This window comes from Hemicordylus capensis, chromosome 5 (genome assembly GCF_027244095.1).
Source record: "Hemicordylus capensis ecotype Gifberg chromosome 5, rHemCap1.1.pri, whole genome shotgun sequence".
Lineage (NCBI taxonomy): Eukaryota > Metazoa > Chordata > Lepidosauria > Squamata > Cordylidae > Hemicordylus > Hemicordylus capensis.
In genome coordinates, this window is record NC_069661.1 from 214946441 (window position 1) to 214966423 (window position 19983).

Here is a 19983-nt window from a genome sequence, read left to right on the forward strand (position 1 = left end):
GATAGAACTTGCTGTTCTGGATGAGGTTACACTCCCCTAGAAAGGTCAGGTTCTCTTGGACCTGGGTCTCATCCTGGTGTCTCAGGTTGAGGCTGTAGCCAGGAACTGTTTTTACCAGCTGTGATTGATTCGACAACTCCACCCATTCCTTGAGGAGAATGACCTGAAAACAGTAGTACACCAGCTGATAACCTCCAGGTTGGACTACTGCAATGCACTCTATGTAGGGCTGCCTTTGTATGTAGTTTGGAAACTTCATTTCAAAATGCGGCAGCCAGTTTGGTCTCTGGGGTATCCCATAGAGACCACGTTATGCCCGGTCTTAAACATTTGCACTGGCTGCTGATATGTTTCCAGGCAAAGTACAAGGTGCTGGTTATTAACTTCAAAGCCCTGGATGACTTGGGTCCAGGTTACCTGAGAAACTGCCTTTCTCTACAAGTTCCCCGCTACTCATTAAGATTATCAGGAGGGGCCTGTCCTCAGGCGCCATCAGTTCATCTGGTGGTGGCCTTGGATTGGGCCTTCTCAGTTATTGCCCCTGGGTTGTGAAACATGCTCCCCATAGATATAAGAGGCTTATCTTCTTTGAGGCTTTCAGGAGAGCCTTAAAGACCCATCTTTTTAGCCTGGCTTTTAATGATATATAATTTTAATTTCAATTTTGGTCTGGTTTACATGTTTTTATTTTAATTGTTTTATTAAGTGCACTTGATTTTAATGTAAACCGCCTTGAGCCATCTCAGGAAGAGTGCTCTATAAATTGAATGAACGAATGAGCAAATAAAATAACTATTAGAGAGATTGAGGGTGTCCTGTCTAGACAGTGAGGCTGCGATGGAATGGAAGTGGCAAGGCAAAGCAAGACAGACAAACAAAAGATAACTGAACATAGAGGTTGGTGGGAAGGCAGCATGCCGTTTGGTGATAGTGGACATGATCTGGGCAATAGTCTTTTTTTTCTTTCTTTTTCTTTTGAGATTTGTGCAAATGCATCCCAGACCTGTTGCCCTATCAGACCGGTGCTCTGGCCAGTGTCCTTTCTTTTAAAATTGCACTGCTGAATGTAGGCGGTGCTCTACTCGTGGGTTCTCATTTTGTGTCAGGGGCTGGTTTCTTTGTAAATTCATACATCCTCTTGTGCATACTAGATTTGCACCTGCTGACCTGCCCCCTCTACTAGAAGCCTCATTTGGGTTTACAGTCCTGGTTCTTCTTTCACACATCGCTTCTCCACCAGTGACCGTATGTCTTCCCTTGAACTTCTGCACGCATCCCTCTCTCCATGCCACTTGGGATCCACAGCAGCTAGCTCTCAGCAGTAGGCTGCATTAAAAATCTAAAATATCTGTACCTTTCTTTCTCAGAGAGTATCATCACCACCTACAAAAGCATCCACCCCACAGTCTGTAAGCGGCTCCCAGTCATCTCTGCAGCAGCCAGCAAGTGAGCCCAACAAGAAGGTAGCTGACTACCCATTTGGTTTCTGAATGCTGACTTTGCAGGGTGGGTGGTAGAGGAGAGGAAGGAAGCATGATGTGTGCAAAGCACATGAAGAGGTCCTGCTTGGGCCGAGCTGCTCTCTGGGTATCACCCATCCGGCTCTGCCTGGGTGCAGATTGGGTAAAACGGAACAGGAAGGCTCCTTGGAAAACAGGCTTGAATGGCTGTGCTTTTTGTTGCCCGTGGGTTAGAAATACTATAAGTTCTTTGGATTTCCACATTCCTCAGTAAGTGGAAAGGGCTGGTTATAGTGCACTAGCAGAATTGACTGCATGCTTTAGATAGTTAAACTCTGAACAGCATTTGGGTCTTAGCCGCGCTCTCTCTTTCTGTGAATGTATCACCCTGAGACACCTTTCCAGCTGTCTTGGAAATGAGATGGTGCAATTTTCTCAAACTGCTCACCTTGTAGAGTAGGTACCTGGAGGCAAAAGGAATGAGAGAGGATGGCAGTATGGTGACAACATCCTGTTATAGATCAAAGACCCCAGTGTGGTGGGACTTTTGAGAGAGTAGGCGGGGAATGAGCAGCCTCGTAATGTGAGGGGAGGGGAGCATATGTGTAACTGATGCAGTCTGCTGGGCTCTGCTTTCTTCAGCACAGAATCTGGGCAATTTTGCAGATTTTTGTAATGTTTTCCACACAGACTGTAATACTCTTAAAGAAAAGGGGATACAAAAGGTTGGTATTGTCACCAAGTTCCTTCCCTTGTCACCCACAGCACTGCTGTCCCAATTCCAGATTGATTGGAATGCTGGTTCTTTGCAGGATTAAGTGTTTGATAATGAAAGGAACCCCTACAAATTCAGTGGTGGGGGATCGGTTTGAAAGAACAGTTGCCATAGACAGAGCTGGGATGGGGCCAGGCCTGGCCTCCTTCCTAAAGCCGGTCCCTGTCCAGTGTTCTAATTTATTTCATCTGTGTGCAGAGTGAATTTTATTCTGGGCAGCAAGTTCAAGCAGTGTGTGCGCATGTGCATTCAGAGTGGGGCCTTCCTGATTCAACCTGAGCCGGATCTAAAATTAACTGAGCGGGCATCAAAAAACTTGTGCACGCACATGAGCACACCTTAGAGGGAACACTGTCCTTGTCCCCAAGCAGAATGTGGTCTCTGGCCCAGAGCAGAACACTTGCCTTGCCACAGCTCACTGTAGCTGTGTGGCTTCCCCGCTTGTGAACCTGACTCTTGGTGCTTTGTGGAGGAAGTGCAGAAATCCCTTTGGAATGAGGAGGAGGGGTCTTGCTCTTCCCCCTCTACTACTCGGGGGGCTCCATCAGTGGAAGGCCTGTTGTCGGGGGTGCCATCTACTGCATATTACCTCTGCATGCAGCATTTTACTTTTCCCATTAAGAATGAACGGCAGTCATTCAAGTTACGTCCATGTTTCTAATTTATGAGGAAGGCCATTCATTTATGAGTACATACATTCGGGTTTTTTATTTTCATAAAGGGAAAATAAATGCCTCTGCACCATTTGTGAAAGGCACTTGAAGCACATTGAGTCTTGCTTTTGAATAACACTTTGCATCCTTTCAGACTGTACTTTTGCTCCTTTAGCACTTCTGACTGTAGGAGACCAGTTGCAGAATAAATCTCAAGAATGTCTCACTGGCTCTTTTCAATGAATGGGAGTCCTGTAGACCTTGATGGCTCGGCTGCTCATGTTCTCCACATGCTGCAGAAACTAGGAGCCTTTGCTTTAAAAAAAAGAAAAATCAAATCCATATTTCTAATCCTTATGAGGGAGTAAAAGCTTTTAGTTTGTTTCAAGGTTCAAAAACTGGCAGCCTGGAGCTTCTACGCCTCCACGTTTCCACTCTCTTTCTTTTCTTCTGCTCCCTGCGTTTCCGTTCTGCTTTTCCTTTTACGACGCTGTGCTATGGTTTCTGGCCAAACAAACATGCTCTTTTACCACTGGCAGTCCTTTCCAGGATATTATGAAGAATCAAGACAATGTTTTGGGAACAAATATGCAAAATGGGTCCTTTCCATGATCTGCATCTGGAGGTGGAGATGTATCCTGGGTCTGTCTGGATGCTGTGGGAATCTCTTGAAGCACGGCAGTGCAAGCTGCTTTGCTTGCAAGGGAGATTAAAAGTGGGGTGGGGGGGAAGTAAAGTAGTTCTTGGTGTCAGAGTCTGATCTTTGCCTTCTGTTTCCAAACCCTTGTTGTGCCTCTACGTAGGGTCAGAAGCCAGGTCTACAGATGGTCACTGGGCAGCTGCCTCAGACAGTCCTGTCTTTCTCTGCACCTCCCAACTTGCAGCCCTTCTTCCTGAATGGCTTCCACAAAGGATCCCTGAAACCCAGCGTTGCTAGCAAAACTGGCCCACCTAGTGTGCCGAAAAAGGTACTCCATTAGCAAGCCTCACTGGGGGCCAGATTGAATATCCAGGAATGGTCAGGACCCAAGCTGATGTTACAGGCCAAGTTTCTAAAGATTTGCATCTGCGGCACACTGAAATGCAGCTGCTTCTGACACACAGTGCTTGGTGATGGGCTGCATCCCTCCAAGTTAGAAGAGGAATGTGACTTCCTGGTTGAAATTCTGTTCACATCAAGGGAAGCGATTAGAAGTACTTTATACAAAGTGCCTGTTTAGGACTGGTACCAGTTCTCTGGCAAGCTGTGGCAACTAGCAAGTAGGGCTAAGCTGAAGTGGTGTGGGGTGAGGGTCCCCTCTGCAGATCATATACACACACTGCATTTCTGCATTTGTTTGTGGGAAAGATGTGAAATGGGGCAAAAGATGTACTTCCATTCAGAGTGAAGGCAGGAAATATTATCTGCACTGTGATTTTGCTTTGTGATAGGCAGTGTGGTGCTATCATGTATTGCAGGCAATGTGATTGGCTGGGACTGTTTCAAGAAGCCCCTTTTTGAGAGTATGGTTCAGAAGCTGCAAACAAGTTGCAAACAGCATGCAAATAAGAGGCACCTCTTAAAGTGATTATTCTCTTCTATTTAGCGGGGGAGAGCAAATGTCCCTATCCAAGCACAGCATCCTTCCAGTGGCTGTTGCTGGTATCTACCTTATGTTTCTTTCTTGGACTGTGAGCTCTTTGGGAATAGGGAAACATCTTTTTTTACCCCCTTGTAAACCTTGGAGAACTTTGTAGAAAATCAGTATATACATACCTGTAGTAGTAGTAGTAGTTAATAATGGGAGGGGCCTTGCCAAACCTCCCTTTTAATCCTGAATATTTTGTGGGGGGAAATCTGGCATAGCCCTTTTCTCCTTTTAAAATTAACCCTTTTGAAAACCAGCCCAGCAGCACCTAATGAGCATTTTCAGACTGTCTCTCTGGTCCACTATGAGGTGCTGATAGGTTTGTGACTCTTTTTTCACTTTTGCCAACACTGTCAGCCATGGCCCTGTGCTATATGTCAACAATGTGTCTTGTGACAGCTCAGAATTTTGAAAATGGGCCAGTTGCCTTGAATGAAGTAATATGCTAGGACATAACCTAAGGAGAGTGTAGAGGCACGGGTTTACTCTTGTGTCTCAGTGGCAGGCTGGAAGAATGTTCCCAATAGCCATGCTAGCCCCTTGGTACTGTGTAGGGTGACTGCCTTGACATGATTGGTTCTGTTAGAGCAGGAGTTCTTAACCTGTGGTACTCCAAATGTTGCTGAACTACAACTATCATCCTCAGCTACAGTTTATTGTGGCTGGGGATGATGGGAGTTGTAGTTCAGCAACATCTGGTGTACTACAGGTCAGGAACCCCTATACTAGAGTATTCCTAAGTGATGCTGCAGGCTTGGTAAAGCATCACATAGTGCATGAGTAAGCAATATGTGGCATTTGAAGGTCCATAATAGGGTTGAGTATGGCCTACAAGCCATACATTGCATCCTCTTGACCATCATGTTGTGGAGGCATTGGAATGGTATTCATTGGCAGTCGTGCCCCTGAAGAAAGAAGCAACAGAGGCAGGGTTGTGTCTAAATAGTTCATTAGAGAAGCTTTTTCTTTTCCACAGCTTCCCTCACAGCCAGCCTCTCCAGCTCCTCCATCTCCATCCCAAATGGACCTTGAACAGCAGAATCCACCCTCCTTTGGTCCTCCACCTCCATTGCCTCTCCCTGTCTCCTTGGTGTTAATGAAAGAGCCCCCTGGTTATGAGGAGGCAGTGAAGCAGCAACCAAAGCCCCCTGAGGTGAGTGGCTGTTTAGCTTCAACAAATCAAGGAAGGGGAAATGTTGCTGCATGTCTAAGTACAGTGTCTAAACAAGCACATTCTTCTCACCCCCACCCCCCCAGGAGAATGGCTGCTCGAGTCAGCAGATGGATGACTTGTTTGACATTTTAATTGAACATGGAGGTAAGAAGGCACTTGGGGTTCATACCAGGGGCTTTCTGGTGCTTTCGGTTCCTTCTACAGCCTGGAGGCCAGCCATCTGAACTGGTGTGCTAATGAGCCCCTTTGCAAAGCCACGCAGGAAGGGGCCACACTCTTTTTGTGGTTACCTGGTGCTCCAGAAGGCATTTGCACCACATAAGATGGCTAAAGTGATGTGGCAGCCTAACTGGTGGCAGTGCTGGTCAGTTCTTTGGGCCTAGGAGGAGTGTTACATTCGCACTACTCTAAAGGTGGTCAGTAGCAACTGTGTGGGGTGCAGTAGTAATATTGCCAGTATTGGTGGATTAAAGTGTCATTTCCCCCCCGCTTTTCAGAGATTTCAGCTCAGTTCAAGGAGCAGTCTTCCCCAGCAAGGAAAGACATCACTTCTCCCGGATGCTCTTCTCCATCCAACAGCCACCATTCCTCAGAGCTCCCCTTGCAGGTGTCCCTGGCTCATACAAGTTCTATTAATCCCATCTCAGCAGGCAGGCTAGAAGATTTCTTGGAGAGCAGCACTGGCCTCCCCTTGCTGACAGCTGGCCCTGATGGACCTGAGCCTCTGTCCCTAATTGACCTCTACAGTGAGATGCTGAGTAGTTCAGCTATCCTGGACCACCCATCTTCACCTATGGACACCTCAGAATTGCACTTTGCCCCTGAGCCTACTGGGGGACCAAGTTTGGACCTGGCAGATGCTAATTTGGACAGCATGGATTGGCTGGAGCTGTCTGGAGGGCCAGTGATGAGCCTCACCCCGCTCAGTACTGCAACACCTAGCCTCTTCTCTACAGACTTCCTCGATGGACATGATCTGCAGCTGCATTGGGATTCTTGCTTATAGCTCTCTGAGCATGCAGACTAAAGGGAATGGTAAAGGGAATGGTACAGGTGGGGGCAGGACATGGGTGGAAGCTTAAATGAAAGAGGCCATTAACCTTAAGAGCCTCAGATATTGACCTGTTTTCATGAAGCTGGGGCCAAGGGTAAGCATCAGTGATGTCTTTTGAATGACGATTCAACCTTGGGCAAGCAACCCTTTCCTCATGGCCATGGGTGAGGTGAAATCTGGCCCTTTCCCAATAGCTTCAGTGGCAATACCAGACTTATGAGTTGTTGGGAGTGTAGCCTCTCCTATGTGAGATAGCAATCAGGGTGGGGTACTTAGTTCAAGTCTAAGAATACAAAGCAGTTGGGCAGAAAACCTTGCACAACCTAGACCTCTTGCTGGCCTTGAGCCTGCCTAGTTAGGAAGCTTTAAAAAAAGTGGCAGAAGTCTACTTGGCCGTATTGTAAGGAAAGGCTTCCTCTAGACTTAGGATGTGGGCTCTGCTTTGGGGGAGTATGAGGAAAAAAATATAGGACTAAGGCTCCTATGACCCTTCATGAATATGGATGGGCATGCTGGTCCAAGAACCTTTCCCTAATCATGCCGTAATATATAGGTACTTTCTACCAAACAAGAAAGCCAAGCCCAAGTTCTGTGCCAGAGGTTAGGCAACAGCCACCTTCTCTTGGCTTGCTGCACTGATTCCTGTATGCAGGCTTTGTTCCTGGCTTGGGGCCCAACTAAAAATAAAACAGTTGGTCATAGGGCCTGGCTGTTCTCCCAGAGCTGGAAATCCTGTTCCAGGCATGAGACGGCTCATGGGCCTTGCTCTTTGGACCATGACTTGGCTCAAGCCAGCCGCATCAGGGATGTTGTTTGCAGCCTGCTGTAGTTGCTCTACTGCAGTCTCTTTTCATAGTTGCCTGGCCACCTAGGAATTGCTGATTCAGGAAGTGAGGTTCTAGAAAGTTTTGGTCTTTCTGGAACTGAACTTGTGGCAGCATAAATACCTGGAACAGTTGAGCTTCACTTTACTGTTTCTAGTACCTATGCTATTAATTCATTTTAAGTTCAACTATCCCTTCCATAGTTTTCCTGGCTATCGAGTGTAGCTTCCTAAATTCTTGAAGTTGGTGTCATGGTGTCTGACCTCTACTTTGGGTCATTGCACAGAAGGGCTCATAGCACCACTTTGCTTTTGAGAAAGCTCTGTTGATGATAGTTACTCTGAAGAAAGTTTTAATTAAAACTGAAATAGAGCCTCAAGGAGCATGAGTATCAACTTCATCTTGGAGGCAGAGCCTTTAGGTGCTTCTTGCTAAGGAGCAGATATCTGACTTCTGTCACTGCACAAAGGAGAGGAATTTTCTGTACCTACACATGTCCCTTCTGCTGTGAAGAGTGGTTCCAAACCAGTCTTGCCTCTTGATTCTTGGTTTCGTTTATAGCTGGTAAAATATCTGTATATAGCTTGTAACATTATTTCAGAAAGCAAATGAAGTTAACTCACCTGGTTAGGAGGTGGTACTTTCCTAAAGCTCTTCCTCCTGTATGAAACTGTTGGAGATCTTTAGCCTGTGGTTTGGTGAGGAAGAGGACTTGGTCCTTGGACTGCCAGTTTTAGCCTTATTGCACATGCCACTCAAAGGAAATCATGTTCCTCTTAGTTGCAGTCCCCTCCCATAGAAAATATGTAGTTGATGCACCTGCCTGCCTTCCCAGAGTAGGGGAGGAAGTTTGTGTTCCTCAATCTCCCTCCCTAGTTTCATGGGATTCCAAGAGCCACTTCTGTTTCTCTCTCACTCACATAGACACATATCCTGTACCCCACTAGGATGAGTGGATGGAGCTTGAAGATGAAGTTGCAAGTTTCATAACTGGTCATTGTCCTGGAATGGGCAAGTGCATGTGAAGCATATTTCATCCAGTAAAAAACTGTTTTTCTATGCTGAAGACAGTGTATCTTTGTATTTCCTCCAAGACCTACTACTAATCATATCACTCTGCCTGCGGGAAGCTAGGGCTAGACTTATGTGATTGGTCATAGTGAAAAAGAATTCCGACTCAGCCCACTTCAGTTTTAGGAGGGAAACATTTGGTTCTGCATGGGGCTCTTAATTCTTCTCCCAAATGAAGAGCTGCTAATGTATTTAGATTTCTTAAATATTCACTTGGCCAAAATGAATATTTAAGCTTTATCAGCAGCAAGAGTTCATGCATAAAGGTGCTATTATGGCAGCTGTCTGGCTTTGAGAGGGTAAGATTCTAATTAAATGAATTACAGGAATCAGACAGCTGCTTTTCAGAACACCACTGTCAAACATAGCAACACAAGGTGCCAGGCTTGGTATAGCTCATCACTCATTATCTTTTATGAAATAGGAAAGCAACTGGTGTCAGTGTATTGCCAGTTATGTAAAACTGCTCTCCCAAGAGCTTGTTTCCTAAATTATTTTGTACCCACAGAGTAAAACAAAAGGGTAAGAATCTGCCTCTAATTTGAATGTACTTGTTCTTCCAATAACCACTAGTTGTATAGCTTATATTTGATTAGCACGAACACTTTCTTCCACTATGCATCAATGAAAAGGGTTATCAGCACAAGCAGGAAACATAGGCAGTGCTGTAATATTGGGCCTAGAGTGAACATGCAACTGGAAAAAGGCATGGAATGAGCAATTACTGGGGGAGGGAATGGATAAATCAAATTATTTTTTCAGTTAGATATTTGAAAAATCCATTTTATTAAAAAAATTTGTGTTCTAGAATCTTTGTACATCTCATCTTTGGTCATGGCATTATAGGTACCTATTTCTCATGGTAAAAACACAGAGAAGACATTCAATACTTATGGAGTAATTAAGAGCCAATTCACACCATTGGTATAAATGGTAGCTCACCACAGATTTCCATAACCTCTCTATGTGCAGCATCATTGGGTATGATGGCTCTCAGCTGCATTGTGTACTGCTATTGAAAGTTTTGCAGCCATTCCTGCACTTGGAGGAAAACAAGGTTTGTCCCACTCTTCCTTGTAGTCTGCTCTCACCTCCCTCGCAGGCAGAATATGGTAGAAGGCCACACTAACTATTAGTCACTGCAGAAAGAATATATAAAGGCTGGTTAACTATTTACTTAATATGTAATTTCTCAAGAATCAGCATGAGTGCCAACTCACTCCCATAGAACATCATTAACATTGCCATAGCTCAGGTAAACAAAATAAGGCTAAAGGCATACAGAAGCTCAATCCCACTTTCCCCATTACTATCTTCGACACAGTCACAAGATGTGCAATTTATTTAGAAACCACAATGACACAGAATCTTTGCATGATTTGATTGTGCTCCCCAACCAGTGCTTTCTTCATCACATGCACTCAATTGGTGCTGCCATCATGCATCAAGTTGTGTGCTCCTATCCTGCAGCCTCTGCCATTGTCCTCCAATAGGATAGAGGCTGCAATTGTCTCCCTGAGCCAGCTCAGTCCTGAATCCACTTCACTTCCTGAACTAAGATATGTCAAAATATACAGATTTCTGGATATAATTTACATCTTTTGGTTACTAATTTTAAAAAAATCTGCACTAGGCTAAAATGACAGATTCTATTCAGCCACGATCCAGAACTAATGGCTAGACCGTTGCTGCCACCATGCTTCTCAACATCCAAGGCAGTTTCAGTTACCAGCTAGTCATGTTAGGCACTTTGTGGCAGCACCACACCATGCACTGTAGCACCTGGAAACCTAGCAGCTTGCCTTCCCTCAGCCAGAGATACTTCATGATTATCTCAATGTAGGAAAAGGCTTTTGGGGGGGGGGTGTGGTGCCCTACAAATGGGAGCCCACTAGTCATTTTCCTCTTACAAAAGAGACCTGTAAGAGCCAGGATGCCTCTCCCTGGGGCATTCCTTTTGCCACTTGTTGGGCTTCCCTTGCCTACTTCAGAGCCAAATCACATTTTTCTTCTTCCATTTATACAGAATTTCAGGTTTCAAGGAAAAGGTGCTTGCTCCCCTCAGATGCTGGGCCCAAGTGGTATTCACAACTGCTGTAGAGTATGTGTATACATGCGCTGCACAATCCGATTAGTAACACCATAGAGAAGGGAAGCTAGACAGTCAGAGTCTAAACACAGCACAATCCCTGCCCTCTTCACTGTGCTGTTGTCCGTCTGCCCCAGTGAGTCGATACAACATCATGAAGGGAGATCTCTTCATTAGTAAGAGACTACTGGAAAGGAGCAGGGCTGGCCAGGGTATACAATGCATGAAGGGGGCAATAGGCTGGGGGAGAGGAGGGGGCATATGCCAAGTATGTGATGCCATCCAAGGAGTCCAGATTGAGGCCTGGGAAGAAGTCACCCATCTATGTCCCAGCTGAAGAGGTGGTGCTTCACAAGCATATCCTGAACTCCTTCCTTCAGTGGTTTCTTTTCCTTCTCCTAGAAAGAAAAAGCAAATGCTTTCAGCAAGTGCAGCTAGAAGTTTATATCTATCTATCTATCTATATCTATATCTATATCTATATCTATATCTATATCTATATCTATATCTATATCTATATCTATATCTATATATAATTTTATATTTATATTTGGGGCAGGGCCCACACTCATACTATCCCTGAAGATGGAAGGGTACTTTGGCTGGGAAAGAAGGATCAGCCTTCCTGGGGGTCTAATTCTTTCAAACACAGAACACTTTCGGCATGAACCCCACCGCCCACTGAGATCTGTTGGAGAGATCTGTCTGCAGCTGCCACTGGCTCGTCTGGTGGCCACTCAGGGACAGACCTTCTCCACTGCTGCCCCGAGGCTTTGGAATGCACTCCCTAGTGAAATAAGAGCCTTCCCATCTCTGACAGCTTTTTAAAAGTCTTTAAAAACACATTTCTTCACCCAGGCTTTTAATTAATGTTGTTTTAATAGTGTTTTGAAATATTATTTTAAAAATTTTAAATTGTTGTAATGTGTGTGTTCCCCCCATTTTTGTCTTAATGCATGTTTTACTTTGTTTTTATTCTGTTGTAAACCACCCAGAGATGTAAGTTCGGGGCGGTATAAAATTAATAATAATGATGATGATGATGATGGAAGATGATGAGGAAATATAAGAAAAACAGAACTGCCCAATGGAAGCAAGATCAAGAACCTGGAAGAGAAAGAACATTACAAATACTTGGGCATTCTCCAGGCTGATAACATTGCACACACTGAAGTTAAAAGAAAAATTGGAAGTGAATACATCAGAAGAGTTAGAAAAATCCTCAGGTCCAAACTCAATGGCGGGAACACCATACAAGCCATAAACACCTGGGCTATACCTGTTATCAGATACACTGCAGGAATAATAGACTAGACCCAGGTAGAGCTAGAGACGCTGGATCATAGGACCAGGAAAATCATGTCCATCAATCATGCTCTGCACCCCCGCAGTGATGTCAATAGGCTATACCTCCCTCGCAGCTCAGGTGGAAGAGGAATGCTGCAAGTCCATCAAACAGTAGAGGAGGAGAAAAGAGGCCTTGAAGAATATATCAAGGACAGTGAAGAAGATGCACTTCAAATGGTCAATAACACGAAACTATTCAACACCAATGAAAGAAAGCAGGCCTACAAGAAAGAACAAGTCAAGAACCGAGCAGAAAAATGGAGAAATAAGCCCCTGCATGGTCAATATTTGCACAATATAAGTGGAAAATCAGACATCACCAAGACCTGGCAATGGCTTAAGAATGGCAACTTGAAGAAAGAAACAGAGGGTTTAATACTGGCTGCGCAAGAACAGGCACTAAGAACAAATGCAATAAGAGCAAAAGTAGAAAAGTCAACAACAAACAGCAAGTGCCGCTTTTGTAAAGAAGCAGATGAAACCGTGGACCACCTAATCAGCTGTTGTAAAAAGATCGCACAGACTGACTACAAACAAAGGCATGACAAGGTAGCAGGGATGATACACTGGAACATCTGCAAAAAATACAAGCTACCTGTAGCCAAAAATTGGTGGGTCCATAAAATTGAAAAAGTTGAAGAAAATGAAGATGTAAAAATATTATGGGACATCCGACTACGAACAGACAAACATCTGCCACACAATACACCAGATATAACTGTAGTCGAGAAGAAAGAAAAGTTAAAATAATCGACATAGCAATACCAGGGGATAGCAGAATAGAAGAAAAAGAAATAGAAAAAAATCACCAAATACAAAGATCTACAAATTGAAATTGAAAGGCTGTGGCAGAAAAAGACCCAAATAATCCCAGTGGTAATTGGCGCCCTGGGTGCAGTTCCAAAAGACCCTGAAGAGCACCTCAACACCATAGGGGTCACAGAAATCACCATCAGCCAATTACAAAAAGCAGCTTTACTGGGAACAGCCTATATTCTGTAACAATATCTATAACAGCAGCAACAGCATTGACAATAAAATTCAGCCATCCCAGGTCGTTGGGAAGGACTCGATGTCTGGATAAAACAAACCAGTCAATAACATCTGTCTGACTGTGTAAATAATAATAATAGTAGTAGTAGTAGTAGTAGTAGTAAAAAGACTGACCCTAGGTTGGTCTATGACCGAAATAATAAATTGATTGATTGATTGATTGACTGACCCTAGGATCAGGGTTGATACAAATGGGAGTTGAGGGGCTACCTGTTCACTAGTGAGGGAATAGTGAAGTGTAGGCTCACACTAAGCAGTGCCATGTGCTTACCTCTCTCTTTACAGGAAGTTCCCAATCTTGAGAGAGGCTGAATGCAAACTTACTGAGGACTCTGTAACAGAACACACCAGCAGTCAGGTTTAAATGAGGATTGTATGCACTGTGCTGTACAATGGAAGTGGGGGAAAGCGGTTCCACTCACCTGAGCTCACACTTGATCTGCACCCAGCCAGGGCTGCGCAAGAAGGACCAGGGATGAAACCACTTCTCCACGGTCTGCAGGCTGGAGCACAACACCTCAAGCCACAGGTGCAGCACCTGCTCACTGCAAAATAGGGTTTAGGAAACGTTAACAGCATACAGAAGTTTTCAGGGAAAAGAAGAGGTTAGAGGAGAGGCCTCTTCCCTAGGCTGTAGCACAGCAGACTAAAGAAACACAGAACTTCCTCTCTGAGGGCCGGGAAGTGACTAGTTTGCTTCACAAGCTGGACTCTTCCAATAAAGTATGATCCAAACCAACCCCCCCGCCGCTATTCATTCCTATTCTGTACTAACATGAGCACCCTTGAAGGAAACAGCAGAGTGACTCACTTGAGTCCAATACAGATGAGAGAACGAAGCTTCACATCCATCTGGGCATGTGCTGCGTCATGTGACATGTTCACAGACTGCACCGCCTGCCAGGGAAGAAAGGGAGTTTTACTTCCCTTGCACACACTCATTGGAGCCCACAAACTCAAAAGTACATGACGACCATCTCTCTCTCACACACACACACACACACGCATGCACTGTCAATGAGATGACTATGCATGCACAGTCCATGATGCCACCTGCTGGGGGAGAGTGGCATTGACAGCCCCCTGCTTTCAAACTCCCCCTTCATGCATTCATAGGAAGAGCTCGGAGAGACTGTTTGGTCCCTTTTATAAGCCTCTTTCAGTGTGTCACTCTGGTCTCAGAGCCAGGCTAAGTGGTGTACTCACTCGGTAAAGCAGCTCTTCTGGAGTTAGAACTTTTCCATCTTCATCCAGCCTAGAATAGTAAAGCAAAAGATCCAGAGTGAGTTTGTAAGTATAATATAAATAAAAATATGGCCAAGACCAGATGTCTGCTAGGGGTGTGCACGGAACCGCCAACTGCGGTCCGGCACTGGGGTGGGGGGTCGCTTTAAGAGCGGTGGGAGGGTTTACTTACCCCTCCCGCTGCTTTCCCGCTCTGGCGCCGTAATTCTAGGAGTAATTGGGGCAGCAGGATACCTCCCTGCCGACCCTTCCCCGCTGTTGCTGGAAAAAACTCCCAGGAGTCCTTTGTGAACGCGCATGTCACAGAGACGTGAAGCGCATGCACGATGTCTCTGTGACGTGCACGCGCAAAGGACTCCTGGGAGTTTTTTCCAGCAACAGCGGGGAAGGGGCGGCAGGGAGGTATCCTGCCGCCCCAATTACTCCTAGAATTACAGCGCCAGAGCAGGAAAGCGGCGGGAGGGGTAAGTAAACCCTCCCGCCGCTCTTAAAGCTACCCCCCCACTCGAACCGCCCAGGTCTGGACCGGTCCGGAGGCTTTTTCAATGGCCTCCGGACCGGTCCGGGCCCATCTCTAATGTCTGCTCCGTCAAGTATCACACACACAAATTTATTTTATTTAGCAAACTGTATTGACCACCTGACTTCCACAGACTCGAGGTGGTTTACATAAATTAAAAGAACAACAAAAATAAGAGAGAGAAAAGGTAAACACACACACACACACACAAAAAGCCTGGCAAAATAAATAAGTTTTCAAAAGCTTCTTAAAGAACAGAAGGGAGGTGGCATTATGAATCTCAGAGTCTGGGTGTTCCATAAGGAGGAGAACAGTTAATGGAAGCAGCAGTTAACTGTAAAGCAGAGGCGCCATTAGGGCTGGACCTCAGGGTGCAGGTCAGAGGCCCTGGCCTCCCCACTACCCTGTAGAGCCCCAGCAACACACCTGCCAGCAGCCAGCTCCGGGAATCTCCTCCCCATGTGGCCGCCAGCACAGGCTCTGCAATGTCTCTCTTACTGGAGATTCTCTCCCAGCCTCCTGGCAGGCAGCTTTTACTACTGCTCTCCCCACCCACCAATCAGCTGTTTGGTGGATGAGTGGGGCTAGCACAGAGACTTGTTCCTGCCTCATGGCTCTTCAGCAGCATGGGATGAAGGCTGCCCAGCCGCAGATGGCTGAGCTTGGGAGGCAGGGGGGCCAGTGCTGGCTGGCCCCAGACATGTGCAAGCCCCATCTCCCCTGCCACTGCCTGTTTGTGTGATGTGCCTGCCTCACTGTGGGAGCAATCCAGAAGGTGTGTGGGTGGGATTATGTGGGTTATTCCCCCTAATTTGTGTCTTTCTCAGAGGGCTTGGCCTAAGGCTTTGATAGTCTGCACAGATGTGGTACAGGATGGTACGACTATATTTCATTTGAAGCAAACTGGTCAATCTATTTATTTTAAATAAAAATGAGGGGGAGTTAAACTTTAAAGTCCTATAAGTGACACAGATATAGGGCACTACTGTGTATTTAATTTAAAGCAAATGGGTCAATCCATTGATTTTTAATAATTTTTTGAATACCGTATTCATAAACTTCAAAGAAGTCACAAGTAGCTTATTTCATGGCAGAAAATTACAAAACCTCTGGAACTGAAGGCCACCCCCCTTGGACTCTCCTCCCACCCCCATCTGGAGGAATCTGCCCTTTGCTTTCATTTAAAAAAGGGTGAACCACCCCACTTTTCTGCCCAACCCTTTAGCTATCCTGGAATGTCTTGGCCTGGGGCTTTGATATCAGGAACAGATGTAGGGAGGTTATGGGAGGTCTCTATATATTTAATCTGAAGCAGATCAGTCTATCAGTTCATTTTTAATAATTCTTGAATGTTTCAAAAACTTTTAAACAGTGGGATTGTGTGCTCAGTAATGCTGTGTGAAACCATGGCGTGAGTGCAAAGCGAGAATGCTTATTTTGCAAGGAGGTCCCCCCATAAGCCCACTAAGTCCAGGGCCCAAAATTACCTAGTTGCACTTCTGGGGCTCAACAATCTCTGGAGGTTTCGACACAGATGGCCCACTCTGCCAGTACAGACTTTACAGCTAAATCTTATAATCCTTTAAGGAGAAAGATGATTTCTCTAAGCAGGAGAGCCTTCCTCGATAAGGAATCTCTGCCACAGTCATTGGCTAGCCCATTCTACACAAGCATGGTGGCTACTTGGACAAGATAATATATGAAAAGAATAAGAGCTTTACAAGGAGGAGTACTGGTGGATATGAATATCTGGGGAGGGAGGGGAAGATATGTTACCTGTAAGTCTTGCAGAGCACAAGGCGAGAATACACAGAGTCAAAGTCACGCTCTACTTCGCGCCCAGCAGCCTACAGATGAGCACACACAAAGAGCAATCCAAATGTTATTAATGCTTCTGTCTGACTTGTGACAGATTATTCAGGCTTGCACATCAGAGAGATCGCCCTCCCTAAATGCCCCTTTGCAACCTCAGCTGTACAACATTTTGAGGAGGGTGATGATGCAAGAACAGTCGCATCTCCCCCCATCAAACTTTTGTATGCTTCTTATACTACTTCCTGCAGGCAACAACTGCCCCTCTTACCTCTTCGATGAAAAGCCAAGGGTGGCAGGGTCCCCCCAGCAGAGATGGCCTCTTCAGTCCATGTTCAAATATGGCCTTGAGGGCTGGACAGAGCGTCCCTCGAACCAAATCTGTCACCCCTTCAGTGACAGAGTCATCCCCAGCAATGGAATACTAAGAGGAAACAAGATCATTGACTTTCATTAGCACTCTAGAGGGGGCACAGTCCACAGAAAGGCATGCAAAACAGATATCCATCATATTATTTGCAGATGCTGTTCCGCATGCCCTTCTCCTTGCTTTTTGAGGAGCTGCCTATTCAACTATAAAGCACACCTGACTAGCCAGCTTGAAATTAAGCCACCTCTGAGAGCCACATTTAAAAGTAGTTTTCTTTCTCTTCGCTCTTTCCATTCCAACAGCAAAGCCATAGAATCCCAAATGATCAAGTCCAACATCCAGAACATAAAGAATAGTCAACTCACAGCCTGTAGTCAAAACCACTGTAAACACTGTCCAAAATAACGCTTTGCTTTTCTACTAACTGAGGAGCAATAACCCACAGCTCTCAACGCATCAGCGGTTGAAAATTAACTGAATCAAAATGGTGCCCAACTGCCGAGAAAAGGAAGGCACTGAGCACATGCATGGCAGGGAGGGGTGCCAGAAAGGAGCTAATTAGTCCATCTGGAAGATCCCTGCGCAGTAACTAATTTCTCATGATAACAACAGATCACTTCCAGATCTTTAAAATGGTGTTATTAAAATGAATGACATTTTAAAATGTTTCATAAAAAGATAAGTGTTGCCAACAATATTGACATGTTCTGTACGGCTGGCCATTTTTTCTAGATCGTTTATTACCACCTGGACTGTCAGTGTTCAGTTAATTCTCCTTTTTACTTTTTAAAGCAACGAAGTGCTGCCAGCTGATTTCCCAGTTGACGTTTTTGAACGTTTTCTTGGTTTTCTTATGAGGTGTTTTCCCTGAACAGCACCTCATAGTAACCAAGTCTCGAGGTTACCAGTACATGCAACCATGCTGGGGTCTGAGTCAAAGCTGATAACGGCACTCCTGGTCACCATTGCCACTTGATCTCTCAGAAGTAATGCAGGATCCAGAAATATCCCCAAGTTGCAAACCTGGTTCTTTCAAGGGAGTGCAACCAGTGTTCCCTCTAAGGTGTGCTCATGTGCGTGCACTCACACATTTTTGGATGTCCACTCAGTTAATTTTAGATCCTACTCAGGTTGAATCAGGAAGGCCCCACTCTGAATATGAGTGCACACACTGCTGTGATATAAGTCCCCCAGGACAAAGTTCATTCCACGCACAGATGAATTTTTTTTAGCGAGAACACTGAATGCAACCCTATTCAAAAACAACTACACCCAAATCAGATAATCCATAGACCAAAAAAACTTCCACAGTATCTTCCACACATGAGGAGACGTTTAAGACACAAGAGGAAGTTTTTACCTCTTTGCTCCGTTCATCCAGGACCTCCACAAACTTTGCAGGGAACCAACCTATAAAGAACAGGGTAAGGAAAACAACTTAAAATGCAGCAGCTGAACACTTGACAAAAACAAGTCCACAAAGACAGCTAAGAATCTTTGCCTCTAAATAAGAACAACAATATTTGTGTCTCTGAGGGTAGCCCCTCAAAAAGAACAGGACGAAGACTCTTGTGAAAAAGAATAATCTTTGGGTGAAGCCCACCACTCACAGGCCATCTATAGAGACTCTGCCTTTAATGTCCCACCCTCACATTAGTCTCCTTTGCACTCACCTCTCAGGCCATTCAGCTCCCCCACCCAACAGTGCTCATCCTTCTGGGAGATGATCTACAGGAATTGAAAGGAGGGACAGTGACTTGGTCACATGTAGCAAAGGACACAGAGCAATGCATCAAAGCAAATAAGGAAAAGGCCCACATTAGAGTGATGCCCAATTGCATTGCTCTCACATCTGCAGCCTACAAATGAGTAAGGGTGTAGGATAGGGTGGAGTGATGGCCGTGAGCATGCGTGCCATAGTGTGTGGAGATCAGGCCGCGACTCAGTGACAGAACATCTGCTTTGCATGCAGAAGGTTCCAGGTTTACTCCCTGGCATATCCAGAAAAGGCTAGGAAAGACTCTTGCCTGGAACCGTGGAGAGCCACAGCCAGTCAGCACAGACAATAATGAACTAGATGGTCCATGACTTGATGGTCTGACTTGATATAAGGCAGGGGTGTGTGTGCGTGTATGCTAAAAAAAGACAGTCTGTTTTGGAGTCTGTTTTGTCATTTGCTGCTGAATCAAAGGGTTTGAAATACTGCTGACTAAGCAATCAACACAGACTTTTTCTCTACCCATCTTGTGTGTGTTTCAATTCACAAGTTGATCTTCAACCATTATCCACTCCCACACCACTGCCTTCTGCACCCTTCTCAGGTCCACATGTGTCTCCATTCTTTCCCCCTCTTTAATATGTTTCATGCAGCTGTTGCTACATTTTGTTTCTTCCATTATATTAGACGAGCCCTGTTTCCTAGCACGTGCCTACCAGGCTTAATCACCCTTTCTTCACTCTTTGCTTCAGTCCTCGTCCCTCACCCCTACTATCCAATTTCTCAATTCATTTTCCTTTTCATGGATACAGTCTTATCCATTTCAAATGCTCTCTGCTTCCTTTCTTCCATTTTACTTATTGCCCATATACAGCTGTATTCCATATGTATAGTTTTATAACTTTCTTTTTCAGAGTTAAACTTATTCGTTCTGTCAACAGACGTTTCTTCTTATAAACAATCTGCTTCACCATATCCATTCTGCTTTTAGTTTCCGCTCTAAATTTCCATCCTGTTATCCTTGCTTCCCAGATATTTAAATTCTTGTACCTGCTTAGTTTGCTTCCTGCATGCATGTGTATGTATGTACATAAAAAGGAAAGATTGTGCCATTGAGTCAATGTTGACTCCTGGTGACCACAGAGACATCTAGTTATCTTGGTAGAATATGGAGTGGTTTACCATTGCCTT

General features: G+C 45.1%; 2 protein-coding genes across 7 annotated transcripts in view; one reads left to right on the forward strand and one right to left on the reverse strand.

The window, feature by feature from the left end:
• MRTFA (myocardin related transcription factor A) overlaps positions 1 to 9449 on the forward strand; it is a 115810-nt gene extending 106361 nt beyond the window's left edge. For both annotated transcript variants that reach the window (XM_053252289.1, XM_053252288.1), the window contains 5 exons: positions 1368 to 1463; positions 3692 to 3856; positions 5493 to 5669; positions 5774 to 5834; positions 6188 to 9449. In XM_053252289.1, the coding sequence (XP_053108264.1) occupies positions 1368 to 1463; positions 3692 to 3856; positions 5493 to 5669; positions 5774 to 5834; positions 6188 to 6696 (1008 nt within the window). In that variant the 3' untranslated portion in view covers positions 6697 to 9449. The remainder of the gene's footprint in view (positions 1 to 1367; positions 1464 to 3691; positions 3857 to 5492; positions 5670 to 5773; positions 5835 to 6187) is intronic.
• Positions 9450 to 9794: 345 nt separating this feature from the next.
• The window catches only part of SGSM3 (small G protein signaling modulator 3), a 52037-nt gene continuing 41848 nt past the window's right edge, over positions 9795 to 19983 (reverse strand). For all 5 annotated transcript variants that reach the window (XM_053252291.1, XM_053252290.1, XM_053252294.1 and 2 more), the window contains 9 exons: positions 18749 to 18803; positions 18436 to 18485; positions 16977 to 17129; positions 16670 to 16740; positions 14335 to 14383; positions 13940 to 14025; positions 13551 to 13673; positions 13400 to 13460; positions 9795 to 11126 (listed from right to left, as the gene is read on the reverse strand). In XM_053252291.1, coding sequence (XP_053108266.1) covers positions 11043 to 11126; positions 13400 to 13460; positions 13551 to 13673; positions 13940 to 14025; positions 14335 to 14383; positions 16670 to 16740; positions 16977 to 17129; positions 18436 to 18485; positions 18749 to 18803 — 732 coding nt within the window. In that variant the 3' untranslated portion in view covers positions 9795 to 11042. The remainder of the gene's footprint in view (positions 11127 to 13399; positions 13461 to 13550; positions 13674 to 13939; positions 14026 to 14334; positions 14384 to 16669; positions 16741 to 16976; positions 17130 to 18435; positions 18486 to 18748; positions 18804 to 19983) is intronic.